The 18,162-nt window shown below is 38.2% G+C and overlaps 1 protein-coding gene across 9 annotated transcripts in view; it reads left to right on the top strand.

The window, feature by feature from the left end:
- The window catches only part of CHD2 (chromodomain helicase DNA binding protein 2), a 117,672-nt gene that overhangs the window by 60,313 nt on the left and 39,197 nt on the right, over nucleotides 1-18,162 (top strand). For all 9 annotated transcript variants that reach the window (XR_015551625.1, XM_004431912.3, XM_087428896.1 and 6 more), the window contains 9 exons: nucleotides 2,887-3,049; nucleotides 3,400-3,552; nucleotides 5,747-5,818; nucleotides 9,141-9,290; nucleotides 10,035-10,183; nucleotides 11,435-11,531; nucleotides 11,956-12,048; nucleotides 15,254-15,424; nucleotides 16,404-16,579. Coding sequence is in view for 8 of the 9 variants with exons in the window: in XM_004431912.3 (XP_004431969.1) it covers nucleotides 2,887-3,049; nucleotides 3,400-3,552; nucleotides 5,747-5,818; nucleotides 9,141-9,290; nucleotides 10,035-10,183; nucleotides 11,435-11,531; nucleotides 11,956-12,048; nucleotides 15,254-15,424; nucleotides 16,404-16,579 (1,224 nt within the window). In the remaining variant the exon portion in view is untranslated. The remainder of the gene's footprint in view (nucleotides 1-2,886; nucleotides 3,050-3,399; nucleotides 3,553-5,746; nucleotides 5,819-9,140; nucleotides 9,291-10,034; nucleotides 10,184-11,434; nucleotides 11,532-11,955; nucleotides 12,049-15,253; nucleotides 15,425-16,403; nucleotides 16,580-18,162) is intronic.

The following is an 18,162-nucleotide window of genomic DNA, read 5'->3' as shown; positions in this document are numbered from 1 at the left end:
AATCTCAAATATGTACAAAAACAGAATAGTATGTAGTCATGTACCCATAATCCAGCTTCAACAATTATCGCCTCGTGGTCAATCGTAGTTCATCTATATCTTCTTTTGCATCTCCATTCCCACCTCCAATCATTTGAAACATATTTTTTCTTTTGAAAATGTCTTTTCTGTTTGACTTATCTCACTTAGCTTAATATGCTCGAGGTCCATCCATGTTGGATTTTTGACATTTTCAAAAGAAAAATATGTTATCTATCTTCCTTCAAAGGTTTTGACCAATGAGATTTATTTTGGTAGGATTATGAATTCATTGATAAACATATTTGTGTTTCATTATGTTGCAGTGATTATCTATACTCATGGTCTAATGGTCCCATTTTTAGCCTGTGGGAGCTTATTCAAGGTGATTCTGAGTCTTTTTGGCATAATCCTAGTAGTAGTTGATAGCTTCTTTGCTTTCTGGAATGATAAAATGTTCAGATTCACCTTGTACAGTTCCTGCCCCAGGACTAGAGTCAGTCATATATCCAACAAGCTCTGCATACTGTTTTATTGGAAAATGGTATTTGGAGACCACAAATCGGGCACTAGGGTGCTCTTTGCAACTGCGGTGGACATTATTGATAGGTCTTTTCAGTGGACAGAATTAGGAAATTTGTTTTTAAAGATAAAAATACATCATGAATTTTTTCCAGTTAAACAGTACTACAGAGATTTTATTTGACCTATTGATCTTATACCCATACCAAAAAATTCTACTTCTCACCTGCACCAACTTAATTCATACTACTCACACGGTCTTAGAATAATAGTGCCAGGATGACTACCAGCAATATGAATAACAAAAACAGGGTAAGATTTTTTTTTAATAGTATTTTTTTGTTTGTTTTTAAAGGTATATTCTACTAGAAGGATGAGTCTTAAAGCACTTGAGATAGTTTTTCTTTTTTGTGGTTAGGCTACCAGCTGGATACAATGGTTTATTTATTTCCTTTTTTTTAAAGGATTGCTTTCTTTAATTCTGTTTCGTAATTATTTGTAATATTTATAGAATTCCAAAGGCAAAGCTACAAAGCCTGGTTTGTTCAAAGATATCTAGCTTCTATCCTTGTCCCCTCCATTCTAATCCCTCTTTCCTTTAGGTATTAATTATTATTGTCATTTTTAATCTTTATTTTTCCTTTATTTTTTAATTTTAATTTTAATTTTTTTATATTTATTTATTTTGTGTGTGTGTGTGTGTGTGTGTGTGAGGAGTATGAGCCCTGAGCTAACATCTGCCAATCCTCCTCTTTTTGCTGAGGAAGACTGGCCCTGAGCTAATATCCGTGCCCACCTTCCTCCACTTTATATGGGACTCTGCCACAGCATGGCCTGACAATGGGTGTGTCGGTGCGCACCCGGGCTCCGAACCCAGGCCGCCAGCAGCAGAGCATGCGCACTTAACTGTTACGCCACGGGGCCAGCCCGTTTTTTAATTTTTAAAATATAAGCAAGTGCACTTAAACTTTTTTATTGCCTCTCTCCTCTTATATAAATGGTAGCATACTGTATACATTTTTCTGTACCTTACTTTTCTTCACTTGATGTGTGCTGAATAACATTCCATACTAGTTTATAGAGATGTTCCTCCTTTCTTTTTACAACTGCATAGTACTCCATTGTAGATCTGTAGTATAGTTTATTCAGTCAGCCTTCTAGGGGTGCACATTTGGATTGTTTCAAATACTTTCCTTTTACAAATAATGCTGCAGTGAAAATCCTTAAGCATTCCTCTTTGAGATAGATTCCTAAAAGCGTGATTGCTAAAAGCATAAAGAAATTTCACTACTCACAGGGCCGGCCCGGTGGTGTAGTGGTTAAGTGCACATGCTCTGTTGCTGGTGGCCTGGGTTCAGATCCCAGGCACACACCAACGCACCGCTTGTCAGGCCATGCTGTGGTGGCGTCCCACATAAAGTGGAGGGAGATGGGCACGCATGGTAGCTCAGGGCCAGTCTTCCTCAGCAAAAAAAAAAACAAAAAAAAAAAAACAGGATTGGCATGGATGTTAGCCCAGGGCTGATCTTCCTCACACACAAAAAAAAAAAAAAGAAAAAGGAAATTTCACTACTCAGATAAAAGCACTTCTAATATTTTAGAGTTTATGGTTAAAGCTTATACAGTCATGCGTCACGTAACGATGGTTCAGTCATTGATGGACCACATATACAGGGGTGGTCCCATAAGATTAGTGCCATAGAGCCTGGATATGTAATAGGCTATACCACTTAGGCTTGTGTACGTACACTCTGATGTTTGCACAACGATGAAAACGCCCAACGACTATGTTTCTTAGAACATAGTCTCGTTAAGCAACGTGTGACTACTGTACGTGGATATGCATGAATATATGTGTATTTCTCCTCTCCTCTTTCCAAGTTGGGGTATAAAACATGCTTATCATGAGCATTGTATCATGTAAAATACCCTTTTACAACAGTTTAAATGGGTACATAGTTTCTATCTTATGGTATATCTAATTTATTTAACTGATCTTCTATTTTTAGACAACTTATTTCCACTTTTATACTGCAATAAAGGGTGTTTCAGTGACAATCTTTGTTTTACATGTATGTGTGTATATGTATATGTATTTTTGTTGTTTTTTCCTTTTAATATTCCTGTGTTCAGTCAGGTTGAAATACTCAATAGAATGGGTAATGTTCTCAATCTGAGTGGAGATGTGAGGGGTCCTGGTTAGCTGACAGGAGATGCGAAATTAAGTATCCTTCCCTGCCTTTTTAACTTTTTTCCCAGTAATGCTACTTTCTCTTATAATCTTCTGGTACCTCCAACTCTCTATTTCTTTGAATCTAATAATATCATTATCGTCTTAATTTGCAGATGGATTCTGACCAGGAATTACAAGGCTCTTGCCAAAGGAACAAGAGGCAGCACATCTGGTTTCCTTAATATTGTGATGGAACTCAAAAAATGCTGCAACCACTGTTACCTGATTAAACCCCCTGAAGAAAACGAAAGGGAAAATGGACAAGAGATTCTTCTGGTACGTGGGGACCTTGTTCGTATTTACTGTCTCAAAGACAGTTTAGTTGCCATAGATGCTTTTTATCAAAATGCTCTTTTTCCTCCTTTATGACTCTTCAAGGAGCATTAAAAGAAGCTTTAAAAAGCAGGTGAGAAAAGTTAAATAGCTAGGAAAAATCTGGAAACTATAGTGTCACAGATACCAGGTAAAGAGCATTCAGAAATTGCTTGTCAGCCAGATTGCAGATGGCTTTGAAAAGCTCAAAGATGATTTAAAAAGATGATTTAAAAATATGAACTCTTAGAGATTAAGGACAGATTGAAGTATTGTTTTGAACATGATGATTGGAATGTCTTTTCCATCTTCAGTCCCTGATCAGGAGCAGTGGGAAGCTGATTCTATTAGATAAACTGTTGACAAGACTTCGAGAAAGAGGGAACAGAGTACTTATCTTCTCACAGATGGTGAGGATGTTGGATATCCTGGCTGAGTACCTGACTATTAAGCATTATCCTTTCCAGGTAAGAATGCTGTTATTGGGGTCTCTCCCTTCCTCCCTCTCTCTCTCTGGGTTGTATGCTTTGCTTGCTGAATTATCCTAAAGTAGAAAACAAGAGTTTTCTTGCTTGAAACAAATTGAAATTAAGGTTCCAGGAGGGTCTTAATTTTTGCTTCCATGCCTTTAGGCTACCGTATAATGAAAGTGGTCGTGTGAAGATCATCCTTCTTTTTTAGAGGGCAAGAGGGCAGGGATTAGAGAAAGGAAAATTGGGCAAGAGAAAAGTACGTTAGGTGGTGTTTTGCATTTCCAAATCTGTGGTACAAGTGGAGAGGAAGGAAGTGTGAACCTGATTACAGAGGCCCTAATCCTAGAAAGAAAGAAGAAGAGAGAGGTGACAGTGTTGTACATTCATCCCAAAGGAAGGTCCTCTGGCTGTGGGGCTGGGCACTGAGCAGCACAGTGTACTTGAAAGCTTGCTGGTCCCTGAAGCGAGGGGTGATGGCTCCCCTCTGTGGAGTTGTCGCTGCAGATTTCGTCTTCCTTCAGTTATCTCCTTTAAGTTGAGGAGAAAAATAAGATAAGGGAACAAAGAGTTTCTTCAGCAGAATGATGTTTTTAGACTATGGGAAACTTATCTCTGATCTGTTTATAGACATGCATATAATTTAGTTTGACTTTTGGCATAATATTTTTATGGTGCTTTGATTTTTAAGATTTATTAAAAATTTTTTTTAACTTTGTATGGGTGGACTGTTCTACCAACTCATCTAATTATGCCTGTATTTAAGAAACTTAGAGTCAATGATTCTCTCCTAAGAAGGCTAAGCTTTAAAACTCACTAACAGATTGTCTTTCAACATACCCTGAAAGGCATTGTTATATCCATAATACCTTGTGTGGTCTTTCAGCAGCAGCTGTCTTAGAATGTAGTTTAATACTGTGGATATTATCCAAAATAACGCACACTACCAAAAGACAGTTATCTCTTAGTGTATCTGATCCCCGTGAGCTTTCAGGTCTAGTTAATCATTTGATATCAAGTAAAATAAGAAGGTGTTACTCTTCTCTCTAGGGGATAAGTAGACTGCAGTCCTCTCAGGTTTATCCTGCCTAATATCTGTTGTTAATGGGCGTATTAAAAGGAGAGCATTTGGGTTTTCTGACTTCAAATAATAGGCTATGAACCTGCCATTTAAACTTTTCTTTGAGTTAAGGCTCTGAGTGGAGTTGGAAGTCAGAAAGAAGAAAGGGGGTTCCCATATCCGATTTTGCTTGTGTTCAGGTGGCTCTGGGTCTGGTGGGCAGAGCTCTGAGCTGTGGAGATGTAGGTCCTTCCACAGACTCTGCTCCCAGCTAGTCATTGATCACTGGCCAGCTGACATCATCTCTCGGGTCAGTTCTGCCTTCTGTAAAATGAGGTATTTTGTTCAAGTGGTGATTGTGAGGGGAAAAATGTGAAAGTGATTTTTAAAAGAGTAAGAAATGCTTTATATGTACAATATACAGGTAATAATTCTTCAGTATTTATTTTATATGTTATATGGTTTCTCTAGGACGGTGTTGTTGTGGACCTAGAACTGACATATACTCTAATAAAAGGAATTGTACACACTAAGTAAATGCCAGAGGCTCTCTTGAAGATGCATTCTCACTGCTTGAATACTTTGCACTGACTGTAGAGTGTAATTTTGAAAGAGCGGGAATATGATCAATTTAATTTTAACATTTTCAATTATGGCAAAATGTTTTCTAAACAAAATTATGTAAATAACTTTTTGGTTTTTGTAGCACTTAATAACTGGGCAACTTTTAGCCACATTAGCTAAGAAGCGTCATTTTTCTGCAGGAACTAATTATTAGGTGACCAGTGGTAGTATTTCCTAATCTCTTCAGTCCTCACGGATGTAGAAGCAAGCAAAACCTCTAGCTTGGGTTGCCATCTTTCTCCTTATAGGTCCTGGCAGCCATTCTGATCCTTGGATAAACCTAGATAGTCCTTTGAATCAGAAGCTTCTGACCTTGAGTTTGTAACCGGAGAGCTTGGGGCAAGTAGAGTGTGCTGCTTAAGCACAGCCCATTGACAGCATTTTGCCAGTGCATTCCAGTTATTTTTACTCAGTGGGTGTTGGAGTGATAAAGGTTGCAAGTCTTGGTGTTCTATTCTGAGTGTAGCTGATCTTCCTACCTTATGATTTTCTTGTTTATTTTTACAGCGTCTGGATGGTTCCATCAAGGGAGAAATCCGAAAACAGGCACTGGACCACTTCAATGCAGATGGGTCTGAGGTACACCATGCATGACTTTGTTATTTGAGCAGCTTGGGCTCTAAATCAAGGGGAAGGCCTTTCTAGTTAAATATATTCTGTTTTAGAAACATTTCACAATGCAATTCTCCTGCCTTGAGAAGGGAAAGAGAAATCACTAATATAAAAGATACCTCTTAATTTTGTTATTTGTTGCTCCAGAAAAGCATATGCATGCTTGTTTCTCTCTCGGGTCAGTTTTGGATTAATCCATTAATCCCTGGTCTGGATTAATGACAGGGTAGTTCTGATATCAACTGAGTGTTGTTTGGTGACTTCCAGATACCAAATTTCTGGGCCTAGGAGAGCAGCAAGGCAAGGGTGGGGGAGCGCTGGCCAGTAGGATTCATTTTGACATGTATGTTACATCAGAAGGTTTTGACCTGTTCTGTTTTGGTGACTGAGGCTTGAAAAGTACGTTTGCCTTGTGTCAGATTTGTTGGGCTCCTGGTACGATGTGACTTAACGTTCTTGCTTTGGCTTACAGCAGCATTTGTTAATCAGTAAGTGTCCAGCTTGGATTTGACGTTATAAAGTATTTTGTTTTTAAGCCACATACAGAAGAGCTAGTTAGGACAAGTTAGAAAACATGGTGACATTGTAGTTTGTGCATATCAAACTATAAAATACCATGGGATTTGAGAGAAGTGGGATGAGGAGAGGTTTAGTGTTGGTAACGCTGTGGCAATGTGTAGAGGTAAAGGAAGCCATGGAGAGAGCCAGAAGTAGAACTACAAGTGTTTTGGAGAGAATGTTAGAACTTCTGAAGCCTGGGCCACTATTTTGTATACATAAAACAGACTTAACTTTCTGCTTTCTGAAGAGCTTTGAACACTCTTACTGTCTGTGTCTGTTACTCCAGAATGATGTGACTTCTGCCTCTAGAATTGCACATAGTCCTATATAGAATATAGTGTTCTGGCTGCTTGTTTAGCCTAACATTTTAGTTCTTGAGGAACTTTGGGCACTACTCTCTTCAGAACCAAGGCTCTGAATAGTTAAGGAGAAGAGGAATTGAATTACTAAAAACATTGATCATGATCTAATTCCCATCCCTCCTTTCTCTCCTATTTCCTCAACTATAAAATCATGATAATTCCAATACTTCACAATATTGCTGTAAAGATTAAATGCAGTAATCAGTATATAGCACTGAGCGCACTGTCTGGCATATACAGTCATGCGCCGCATGACGATGTTTCTGTCAGTGACAGATTGCATGTACTATAGGGGTCTCATGAGATTAGTACTGTGTAGCTAGGTGTGTAGAGGCTATACCATCTAGGTTTGTCAGTACACTCTGATGTTTGCACAATGACGAAATCACCTAACGGTGCATTTCTCAGAACATATCCCCATCGTTAAGTGACACATGGCTGTAGTCAGCACTCAACAAATGTTAGCTATTTTTATTATTTAGTATTTTTTGAAATTGGTTTTATGTTCTCTACTCTTAGTTTAAAAAAATAGTATGAGTTAATGTTTTGTGTTTTTATTTCTCAGGAAAAAGCTAAAGTTGCTTTTTTTATAATTCTCAATTGGCCCCCCTGCCCCATGGCTATATATAGTGTATAAGTTCTCTACCATTTTCTGCAAATCTGAGTCTTTTTTTAATTAATTAAAATTAAATACTATATCATTGGGGGAAGATGTATGCACATTTAGAAAATTGGAAGATGGTGAAAAGTACAAAGAAGAAAAATTCTACAAAATTCTCATCCCAGAGACAATTTGCCATTCACATCATTTGAGTGTATTTCCATTCATACTGGATGGAACCATTTATTTCTTTATATATTTACCTGATTGGGATCATACTGCATGTAATTTTGTTGTCACCTTTCATTCAAAATTATACTTTGAGCATTTTTCTCATGTCATTAAAGATTTTTAAAAACTTTAATTTCTAATATTTTCTCAAGCCTGTACTGTTATTTATTTAACCGTTTGATTGTTGTTGGATGTTTAGTTAAGAGGATATGAGCATTTTAAAAACATTTTGCTAGATTACTTTTCCCAGTTTATATTCGTATTGTTTATGTATGAATATTTCCATTTTACCTCACCCTTAGCAGCATGGAGTTTCATAATTTTTAACCTTTGTCAATTTGATAATAGACACAAATGACATCTCATCATAATTCATATTCTCTTTGATAAAGAGTGACATTGAGAATGGTTTATATGATCATTCAGACCCAGATTTTCTTTAAGGTTTAGGTATCTCATTCTAATGAGTGTCCACTATTCACCTGCAGACTTCTCTTTAGAGTGTGGTGTTTCTTGGTATTTCTGCCAAGGGTCACAGAGTGTGTGCTGCCTCAACACACCTGTTGATCAGTTCTTTATTGGAATTATTTAAAGTTCTTGTGAGACAACTATCTCCATTTTTATTTCTATGGCATAATGTTGGTAAATGTGACTTGGTTAGAATGTGGAGATCTTTTCATTGCATCTATGTATGTATATTAAAAGTTCCACTTACCAAAATATAACTCACAACTACCAGTTTTTGAGTGCCACTTCTGTGCCAGAAAGGTGTCAGCCTTTGAGATGTCTGATCAAATTATCTGAAAACAGAAATCTGTTTGGCTTTCTTTTTCTCTGGCTTGTATAGTTTATTCTCTGCCTCCTGCCCATATTTTTCTGAGCACTCAGACGCAGGCAGGTGTACCATGCCTGCCCAGTCTCTTATCTTTGCTGGGGAAACTGGAATATGTCAGTGCCTGGGTCTTTCTCACACATGGCTCTTCAGCCACACCTCTGGTTTTCTTTGTGCATGTTCTTTGGGATTGAGGATCTTGTGCTTCTCAAAAGTTCTGTCTTGTGATCTTTAGTGCAGTGTTTCTGTATTCCTCAGCAGCCTAACAAATGGGTGGACATTTACGTAATCAAATTTCCTTATTTATACTGACTGCTGTACATGGCATAATCCACCTTTATCTGGAAAATAAATATCTAGGCAACTTGCTGGAATGATCCCCTTGATGATTAATTTTGTCTGGTTTTTGTTAACTGCTTGTATACTAGTTTTAGCCAGAGGAGAACACTGACTCTTTTGCTCCTGTTGTCTTGCCAGATTCTACTTTACTCCTTGGTTCACTGCACTGACTCTTACCTCTTAATCAAATGAAAATACACTCTGCCATCAAGTCCTTGGCATTCTTTTAGCCTCCATAAAGTTTGTCCATCATATCTCACTTTTCTTCACACCTGCAGGGGTTTCCAGGTTAAGGGCTTATTGGACTGTGAAACTGTTTCTGAGAAGGCCACTGCATAAAGTAGTATATTGCATTGTGTACAGGACTTCTGTTTCCTGCTCTCGACAAGGGCTGGTGGCCTGGGAATCAATTTGGCTTCAGCGGACACAGTCGTCATCTTTGACTCTGACTGGAACCCCCAGAACGACTTGCAGGCACAAGCCCGAGCCCATAGAATTGGTCAGAAGAAGCAGGTTAGTGGTGAGCGGCTTCTGGAGATGGCTTAGGGGAAAGGGAAAGAGGGAGTTATTGTGCTCTTTCAGGATGTTTGTAAAATGCTTTTTTTCCTATTTTGCTTTCATTTCCCCAAGGATAGATGTCTGTTAATTAGTACAGAGAAGATGTCTTTGGGGCTAAGATGAACTGTTCTCTTTTGCTGTTTGAAAAGTACATCACCAGTGACTTTCTGGTTTACCTCAAGAAAGAGATATGATGAAGAGACTTAGAACTGAAATTTTTCTCTATTTTAATATGGAGGAGTTGTTAAATATTCTAACATTGTTCAAAATGGTCTATTTTTATTATACATGACAATGTTAGCTCTGAGGTATGTTGAAAAGTACATGCTTGTTCCCTTCATATATGAATTTCAAAGTCTGCTCTAGTATTGGGTAACTCATAAATTTCATACACAGCCAGAGATTCAGTTTTGGTGAAACTTTCTGTCCGTGAAACTGATTCTTCTTTAGCAAGATGTTTATCGTTAGAACGAGGCTGTGATAACAGTTCTTTAGAGGCAGTTTTATTTAAGAATGTAATCTGCTGCAGATAGTAAAAATATTGCCTCTACTTAAGCTGCCTACTTGGATGGATGGCTTACAGTCATTTATGGTAATAGAGAACAAATCTTTTTTTATTTCTTCTCTTGGTTTTAGACAGACATACCTTTTTTTTTTTTTGGTGATCAGTCATAAGCATAAAATTTCCTTTTCCTATAGGTAAATATTTACCGCTTGGTTACAAAGGGGACGGTGGAGGAGGAGATTATAGAACGGGCCAAAAAGAAGATGGTATTGGACCATCTGGTGATTCAGCGCATGGATACGACTGGTCGGACGATCCTAGAAAACAACTCAGGAAGGTCCAAGTAAGTGCCAGAAAGATGGGGGAAGTAGGCAGACTCAAACTGATTTTACATCAGCATTTGATAGAATTCATCCTTCTAATAGGATTCTCTACAACTGATGTTAGTCCATTAATTACCTGGAAAAGGCCAAGCCAAGACCATAAAGAGATGGCGTGTTCATTTTATTTTGTTTTCCCTGTTTCTTTTTTTTTTTTTGCCTATCAGCCCTCTGCTTATGTGCTCTCTCTCTTTCTTTCCTGCCCCTCTCTTGCCTTTTGCTTTTGGCTGTGCGTGTGACATATGACACAGCAGCAGCACTGGCAGCTGTGTGCACCCCGTTAGGCTTTGATTTCGGCACAATGTTGTCTTGGACTTTTCAGCAGTGAGAGTCCACCAGATTGAATTAGCAGCTGTTTTCTTACTATTGGTAAAAATGTTTGTGTGGACATTGTTATTTTTCTTATTGAAAACAGAAGAGTATAGAAGGAAAGTAGTCAAGTTTCAATTGGCTTTATTTGGAAGCACAATTTCTCACACAGAGTTTACATTTTGACCAAATCTTTGAGTGTCTTCTGTGGCAGTCCTTCAGCTTGTGTTAAAGGTGAAATCAAGTGAGCCCTTACTAAATACACTATTTTCAGATAATTATCCATTCAAGAGTAACCAAATGGAAAAAGCTTTGTTCTTTGTTTTGGACCAGAAGTGAAGAGGTTGAAAATTCTTGGTGAATAACTTTCTTTTTTTTTTTTTTTTAAGATTTTATTTATTCATTTTTTCCCCCCCAAAGCCCCAGTAGATAGCTGCATGTCATAGGTTCACATCCTTCTAGTTGCTGTACGTGGGACTCGGCCTCGCGTTGGACGGAGAAGTGGTGCCTCGGGGCGCGCCCGGGATCCGAACCCGGGCCGCCAGCATCAGAGCGCGCGCACTTAACCGCTAAGCCACGGAGCCGGCCCTAACTTTCTGAGTCAAAGGACAAAGAGAGAAATCACTTCTTTTATGTCGTTAATTATCTTTCTTGCTTAACCATGTAGTAGATGAGCCAGTAGGAAAACAGTTGATTTCCTAGTTTTCTGCTAAATTAGGTTTACCGCCACAGAGTCATCATGGATTAAAAAAAAAGAAGAAATATTTGAGAGATCATTTTTCTTGGGGCAGAATTTATATTTTCACCAGTAATTGGATCCATTTATAAAGGATAGATATTCTGTAGAACTCCATAGAAGTTATTTGACATTCCTAAGAGATTACAACTACATTTTACTTTTACAGCTCAAATCCTTTTAATAAAGAAGAGTTGACAGCTATTTTGAAATTTGGAGCAGAGGATCTCTTCAAAGAACTTGAAGGGGAGGAGTCAGAGCCTCAGGTAATTAACAATGAAAAAATTTTTTTGACAAGTATCATCTGTGAGAGTGTAAATTTTTCTGGAAGCAGATTCTGGCTCTCTTAGATGCTTTTATAAAGAAATAGTAATTACTTGAAGGACATGGTTTCTTGTTTTTCTTCTGGAGCTCAAAGCTTTTACTAAATTGAATAGGCAAGAAGGAGAAAAGCATTTGAGGGTGCTTTGTTCTTTTTTATTCCAATTTTATTTCTTGTAATTTCTGAAGTTACATCTTGTCATTTGTATAAATAATAGTTTGAAACTTTAGGTGTAAAAGGTATAAACTTGAGTAATGTAAAAGTAAATGGAATATCAGAAAGGCGCTTTAGTTTATTTGCACCGAACATTTGCAGTCATTGCTGATCACAATTGCCATTTTACCATATTTGTGTCGCTCTTCCTTTAGGAAATGGATATAGATGAAATTTTGCGCTTGGCTGAAACGAGAGAGAATGAAGTGTCAACAAGTGCAACAGATGAGCTTCTATCACAATTTAAGGTATGAAAATCGTTGTGGGAGAGAGTCTTCAGCATTGATTCATTAACTATTAATAACTGAAGTCTGTACTTCCTGTGTGCGAGGCACTCTACTTTTCTCTTTATGTAAATTGACTCGTGTCTTCAGTATCATTCTCTTGAGTTCCTAGTATGTTGTGAGTGTAGATTCAGTCTTCTCCATGAAGGTAGCCACTGAAGTGGTACATCCTGCTCAGTCAGTGAGTAGAGGAAAAGAAGTTGGTGAGGAGGGCTGAGAATATGCTGTCAGTGGAAAGGTGAAAAACTAGATAGTGTGGAGCTCTAGGAGGTGTGGAGGGGTAGTGGGAGAGAGATTAATAGAATCAGATGACAAAGAGAGGTCAAAGGTGTGAAAACAGAAGGTGACAGTTGGGAAGTTCTTGATGACTTGGGATTGTTTTTTTAAGAGCAGTTACAGGGTGGTCACTGGTAATATGATATAACAAAATTCAGTGAGATCAGGACTAAATGCAGAAGTTGGGCACCAAATGTATAGGAGGTGGCAGCATTAAGTATAGACATTATTAAAAAGCTTAGTGAAGAGTACAGTGAAGGTAATTTGTGAGGATAGAGGGGTCAAGCAAAGCAAGGTTTTTGAAAGATATTACCATGTTTCTAGGTTAAGGAAAGAACTTGAGAATAGGGAGATATGGAAGGTTCTAAGGAAAGATGGAAAATTTCATGACACATTGCCCCAGAGCAGACTGGAAGGGATGTAATCAAAAGCATAGATGGAGGAGTTGGCTTTTGAAACAAAAAGGAAAGTACATTATAAGGAATGGGAGGGGAGAGAAGATGTGGAAGTTCCAGTTGGTGACCTTAATTACCAGTAAAGTAAGTGAGGTATTTGCTGAGAACTGGAAAAGATTTGGGACGACCATGGGTGGGGCCAGGAGTTGCTAGGAGGAGCTTGATAGGGAGTAAGCTGAATTTAGAAGATATGGTTTCACCTTGGAGCCACCCAGCAGGGTCATATGACTTTCTCCAGCAGTACTTGAGGTCAGAGAAATTGCATCAGTTTCTGATCCCAAGGTAGGGAATTGGCTTGGGAGGTATTGGAGAGTCAAGGTGGCAGAGGTTTCCCAGATTCAAGTGAGAATGTGGTTGAAAGGATTGGCTGTGGGTTGGTTCCATGCAGGTTAGAGAGGCAGGGGAGACCTGGAGGTTACAGTGATGGTTAAGCGCTGTGGAAACATTAGGATTAAGGAAGAAGTGGGTGAAGTGTTTGGAAGGAAGCAGTATTGTGTGATGAGGTCCAAGGTTCGCCACAGGTGGAAGTTATCTCAGTGGAAGAACAAAGGAGCTGAGTATATCAAAAGCTCTAGGATCAGAGAGTTATTAATGTGTCTGAGGATGCAGAAGATGGAGGTGAATTACTAGTGTTTCAACTGGATTCCACTTCTATGAGTACTGCTCCCTTCTTAAACAGAAGTAATCTTCATGATGGTGTCTTGGCCAGAATATTGTATGATTGTTTAGGTATAAAAATTTCTGTATGTTACAGGTTAATCAAAAGTAGTCAGTACATTGCAGGTGACTCTTGCCTTTCTAAAGCCCTTTTGGCCATTATGTTTCAGCACCTGGTCAAGTGATTTGATAAAAGTAGGAGTCTGCTTACCCTAGGGGCTCTCTATTTCTGGAGTGCTTCAACTGAGTTGACTTGTATTTTTCCTGATAACGTTTTTTTTTTCACCCTAATTTAACATGTTGGAAACACAGCAAACATTTTCTTGAGACAACTTAAGATTACCATTTTCTTCAGTAGTAATAACCAACATTTGTATAACTCTTACTATACTTTAGGAACTGTTTTAAGTACTTTACATATATTAACTCCTTCAGTTCTGTGATGAAGTGTAGGTACTAGTATTATTTTCATTTCTTAATGAGGAAACTGAGGCACAGAGAGGCTAAGTAGATTCCCTGAGGTCACACATATGTGGAGTTGTGATTACATCCTAGGCTAGTGGTCTCGCCTGCAGAGTCAGACTCTTAACCACTATGCCACCCTTGGAAAAGTTAAATTCCCAACTGCATGAACCCCCAACATATTTATTTCAATTTATATCATTTTCATGTGGCTGTTTTGAAAGTCAGATCTAAAGTAATTACAAACAGTGCTTAATTTAAGAGATTGGTCAAATGATTCATTTTATGAAATAGAAAAATGTTGAATTTTCAATCTCAGAAATTACACCTTGTTTTTTCTTGGAATTTAAAAAAATTTGATTGTGAAGATCATGCTATCCATGTTGGAAGTTAGAGTTAGTTTTGACCAGAAGTAGTGAAGTTCTGATTTCCCTGAGAGCTCCAAGTGACTTTGAGGAATGGAGTCTTCCAAAGCTCTTTTGTAGTTCATTATAGTCACAAAGGCTAGGTGGGAAGTAATAAAAAGAATGTGGATCCCAGGCCTGGGGCCTGCCCACCACTGCTCAGAGGCTGGGCAGAGTGTGGATGTTTCTGTGTGGCCATTGTGTGTGTCGTTGAAATGCACGCACTTAGATGGTTTTCTTTCTAGGATACATACTGTTTCAGTACAAATAGGTATCATATATTAAATATGTGACACAAAGTAAATGGAATATTCTTCCAGGTTTGTTTGAATGTTTTGTATTTTATGTTCTCATTTTCATTCCTAAGGCTAACGAGCACTTTTGAGCAGATGAAATCATTACACACCTTTAGCTTCTGTACTTTTGATAAAAATGAATAAGGTAACCAGTTGGCTAGATGATAGTTTGTGCTTTGAATTATGCATTGTTTCAAATGAGCTCTATTAAGTAGCAATTTATAATTTATAGAACTCTAAGTTCATAATGGATTAGTGTTAGGTATTCAGCATTTTATAATCTAAATAAATCTAAATGTTCTAATTTGTATCATTTATCAGAAAATATATATGATTTAACAACAATTAAAACTTGTAAGACATTTTGTATCTTTATATCTGTTTCCCTACTTTTCTGTAAAATTTCTGATGAACTCTTAAGGGTTTGCTAAGTTGATTTTGGGGGGAGAAGGGAGAGGTTAGTAGCAGATTGGTTATTTGGTTATGTAATATCGTAAGAGTTCTGTTATTATTCTTAGCATCTTACGTTTGAAACACTGGATGAGTTGGTCGTTTAGCAGATGGTGTTTGGGAAATAGGGAAATGTCAGTCAGACAATGGGTTGTGCATTTGTTTTAAGGTTGCCAACTTTGCAACAATGGAAGATGAAGAAGAGCTGGAAGAACGTCCTCACAAGGACTGGGATGAGATCATTCCAGAGGAGCAAAGGAAAAAAGTGGAGGAGGAGGAGCGGCAGAAGGAGCTGGAAGAAATTTATATGTTGCCTCGAATTCGGAGTTCCACTAAAAAGGTGATCAAGTGAGATGAAAGATCTGAAAGTACTTATTATGCTATAAAGGCTACGGAAGTGCTGATTATTCAAGGAAGAGGCTTGCATTGTTGCCCTGACATGCGGGGTTCCAGGGCAGTGATAGGAAACCTAGCAGAGGGAAACGGCAAAATGCACAGGGCTTATGAGCATACCTGTGAGGCATTTGATCTTTGCAAATTGGCTCTTGGTGAGATGGCTGAACAGGATTTGAGTTTGACAGAAGCTTGCATTTTGCTGTTGAAGTTAGAACCTAACAATTTTGTTCTAATTGGCAGTGCTTTTGACTTTCAGAGTCAAACCTCTTTTTGCCTTTGTTTGTTTATAGCACTTGATATAAATACTTAGCAAGAGATTATATAACTGTAAACAAAGAACATACACATACTTCGCAGCTTACAAAGCCCCATCACAAGCACTCTCTAATTTGATTTTTGCAACGGCATCGATGTAGGTAGAATAAGTTTTATTACCCAGTTTGTTGAAGATGATAGACTCAGGTTTGTCCAGATCGTGGTAAATCAGTATTGGCTAGTAGTAGCTACCATTTTTTGAGCACCAACTGTGTGCCAGGCATAGTTCTAAGTGCTTTTACACTAATTGACACATTTAATCCTCATGAAAACCCCTTATTATAGGTACTATTATCCCCATTTTACAAATGGAAAACAAAGGCACAAAGAGGTAAAGTAACTTGCCCAGAGAATTAAACATGAACCTACAATCCAAATATTTTTATTCCAGTTCACTTATCATTACATTTCAATATGTCTCTGGAAGTATGGATATCTCCAACAGGTCTTCCTTTATCACATGACATCTGCCTCCTTATTTCTTAAAGGAAAATTGAATTGTCTGATATGATGGGAAGTTCTGAGTACCAGAGAATTAAGATGGGCTGGTCTTAGTACTTAGACATCTTGGACCTGGGGCTTGCTATAATGTGACTTTGCCTTTTCAGGCTCAGACAAATGACAGTGACTCTGACACTGAGTCTAAGAGGCAGGCCCAGAGATCCTCTGCCTCTGAGAGTGAGACAGATGACTCTGATGATGACAAGAAGCCAAAGCGCAGAGGGCGCCCCCGAAGTGTGCGGAAGGACCTCGTAGAAGGATTTACTGATGCGGAGATCCGAAGGTTGGTAGAGGCTCTGCTCTCACTTGTTTGGGAGGGCATGATGAAGCCTTGGGCTAATTGCATCCCTGATGTTTATGACAGGGTGGGCAGAGGCTCATACCTACAAGAAAGGCAAGAGAGACTGAGTCCTGCCCCAGGTATCTGGGATGCTGCTTCTTTTTCCAAGGTTTTCCTCAGTTGAGCTCTCTCTTTTGTTTCCTTCCTGTTCTGTGCTTATTTTCACAAAGAAGATCCAGCCAAGAGAAGAGAGACAACTGGAGGTAAACTTAGGCTGAAACTTTCTTTTTTGTTTTAATTCAAGAATATGAATACACACATGCATACATATATATGTGTGTGTGTGTATCTGTATATGTAAAAGAAACAGTATAAATCTAAAAAATTAAAATGGTACAGATAAGGCTACCCAACCTCCTGGTCCACTTCCCATCAGTGTTAGTGCTGATATCAGTTTGCTGGTGATTTGGTTTGGTTTATTAGTGGTATATACCACGTATTGTTCTGCAGCTTGCTTTTTTTCCACTTGTAATCAATTTTAGACATCTTTCTGTATCAGTACTTATTCCACATTTGTTGCTGTCTGATTCACACCCCTCTGCCCTCCAAAGAAAAGGAGATCTAAAATTGTTGCTTCCAAATCATTTTTTTCCATTTCCATGTTATTTTTTTAAAAGGCTGAAGAAAATAGAAAGTATGAAGATAGTTAACTTTGTGCTCTAATCCATATTATAATTCTATCAAACAGTCCTTTTAGGTCAATATATTTGAAACCATAAGGTCTTTATTTTCCCCTAAATGTTGTACATATTCTTTTCTTTTTTTCTTTAATTTATTATGCAAAAATGTAAATATATACAAACATTGATAGAATAGAATATAAATCACCCTCACAAACTCATCATCTTAACCATTTTGAATTCGTAGTCAATCTTCTATGTATATTCTACTTTCTCTTACTCCTTGCTCCCAGTATTATTTTGAGAAGAATGTGTATTCTGCTGTAGTTGGGCAGAGTGTTCTTTTTTTTGTTTTTTTTTTTTGTGAGGAAGATCAGCCCTGAGCTAACATCTGTGCCCATCTTCCTCTATTTTGTGTGGGACGCTGCAACAGCATGGCCTGACAAGCAGTGTGTCATTGCGCGCCTGGGATCCGAACCCCGGGTCGCCACAGCAGAGCGCACGTGCTTAACCGCTGCACCACCGGGCTGGCCCCCCAGAGTGTTCTATAGATGTTTTTTAGGTCTGTTTGGTTTAGTGTTGTTGAAGTCTTCCGTTTCCTTGTTCTTGAATAGATGTGTGAGGGGGAGTGAAGTCAAGAACAATTTATGGTGACGTCACTCCCACATATCCTTACAGATCTTCTGCTTGGTTGTTCTATCCATTATTGAAAATGAGATGATGAAGTCTCTAACTGTTATTGTTGTATTGTCCATTTCTCCCTTTAATTCTGTCAGTTTTTGCTTCATGTGCTTTGGGAGCTCTGTTGTTGGGTGCGTATATTTTATCGGTGATACATCTTGGTGGATTGGCCCTTTTATCATTATAAAATGTCCTTTTTTGTATCTTGTAACAATTTTTGTCTTA

This window comes from Ceratotherium simum, chromosome 3 (assembly GCF_057802395.1).
Source record: "Ceratotherium simum simum isolate JZ-2026a chromosome 3, ASM5780239v1, whole genome shotgun sequence".
NCBI lineage: Eukaryota > Metazoa > Chordata > Mammalia > Perissodactyla > Rhinocerotidae > Ceratotherium > Ceratotherium simum.
This window is presented reverse-complemented; position numbering and strand designations above follow the sequence as displayed.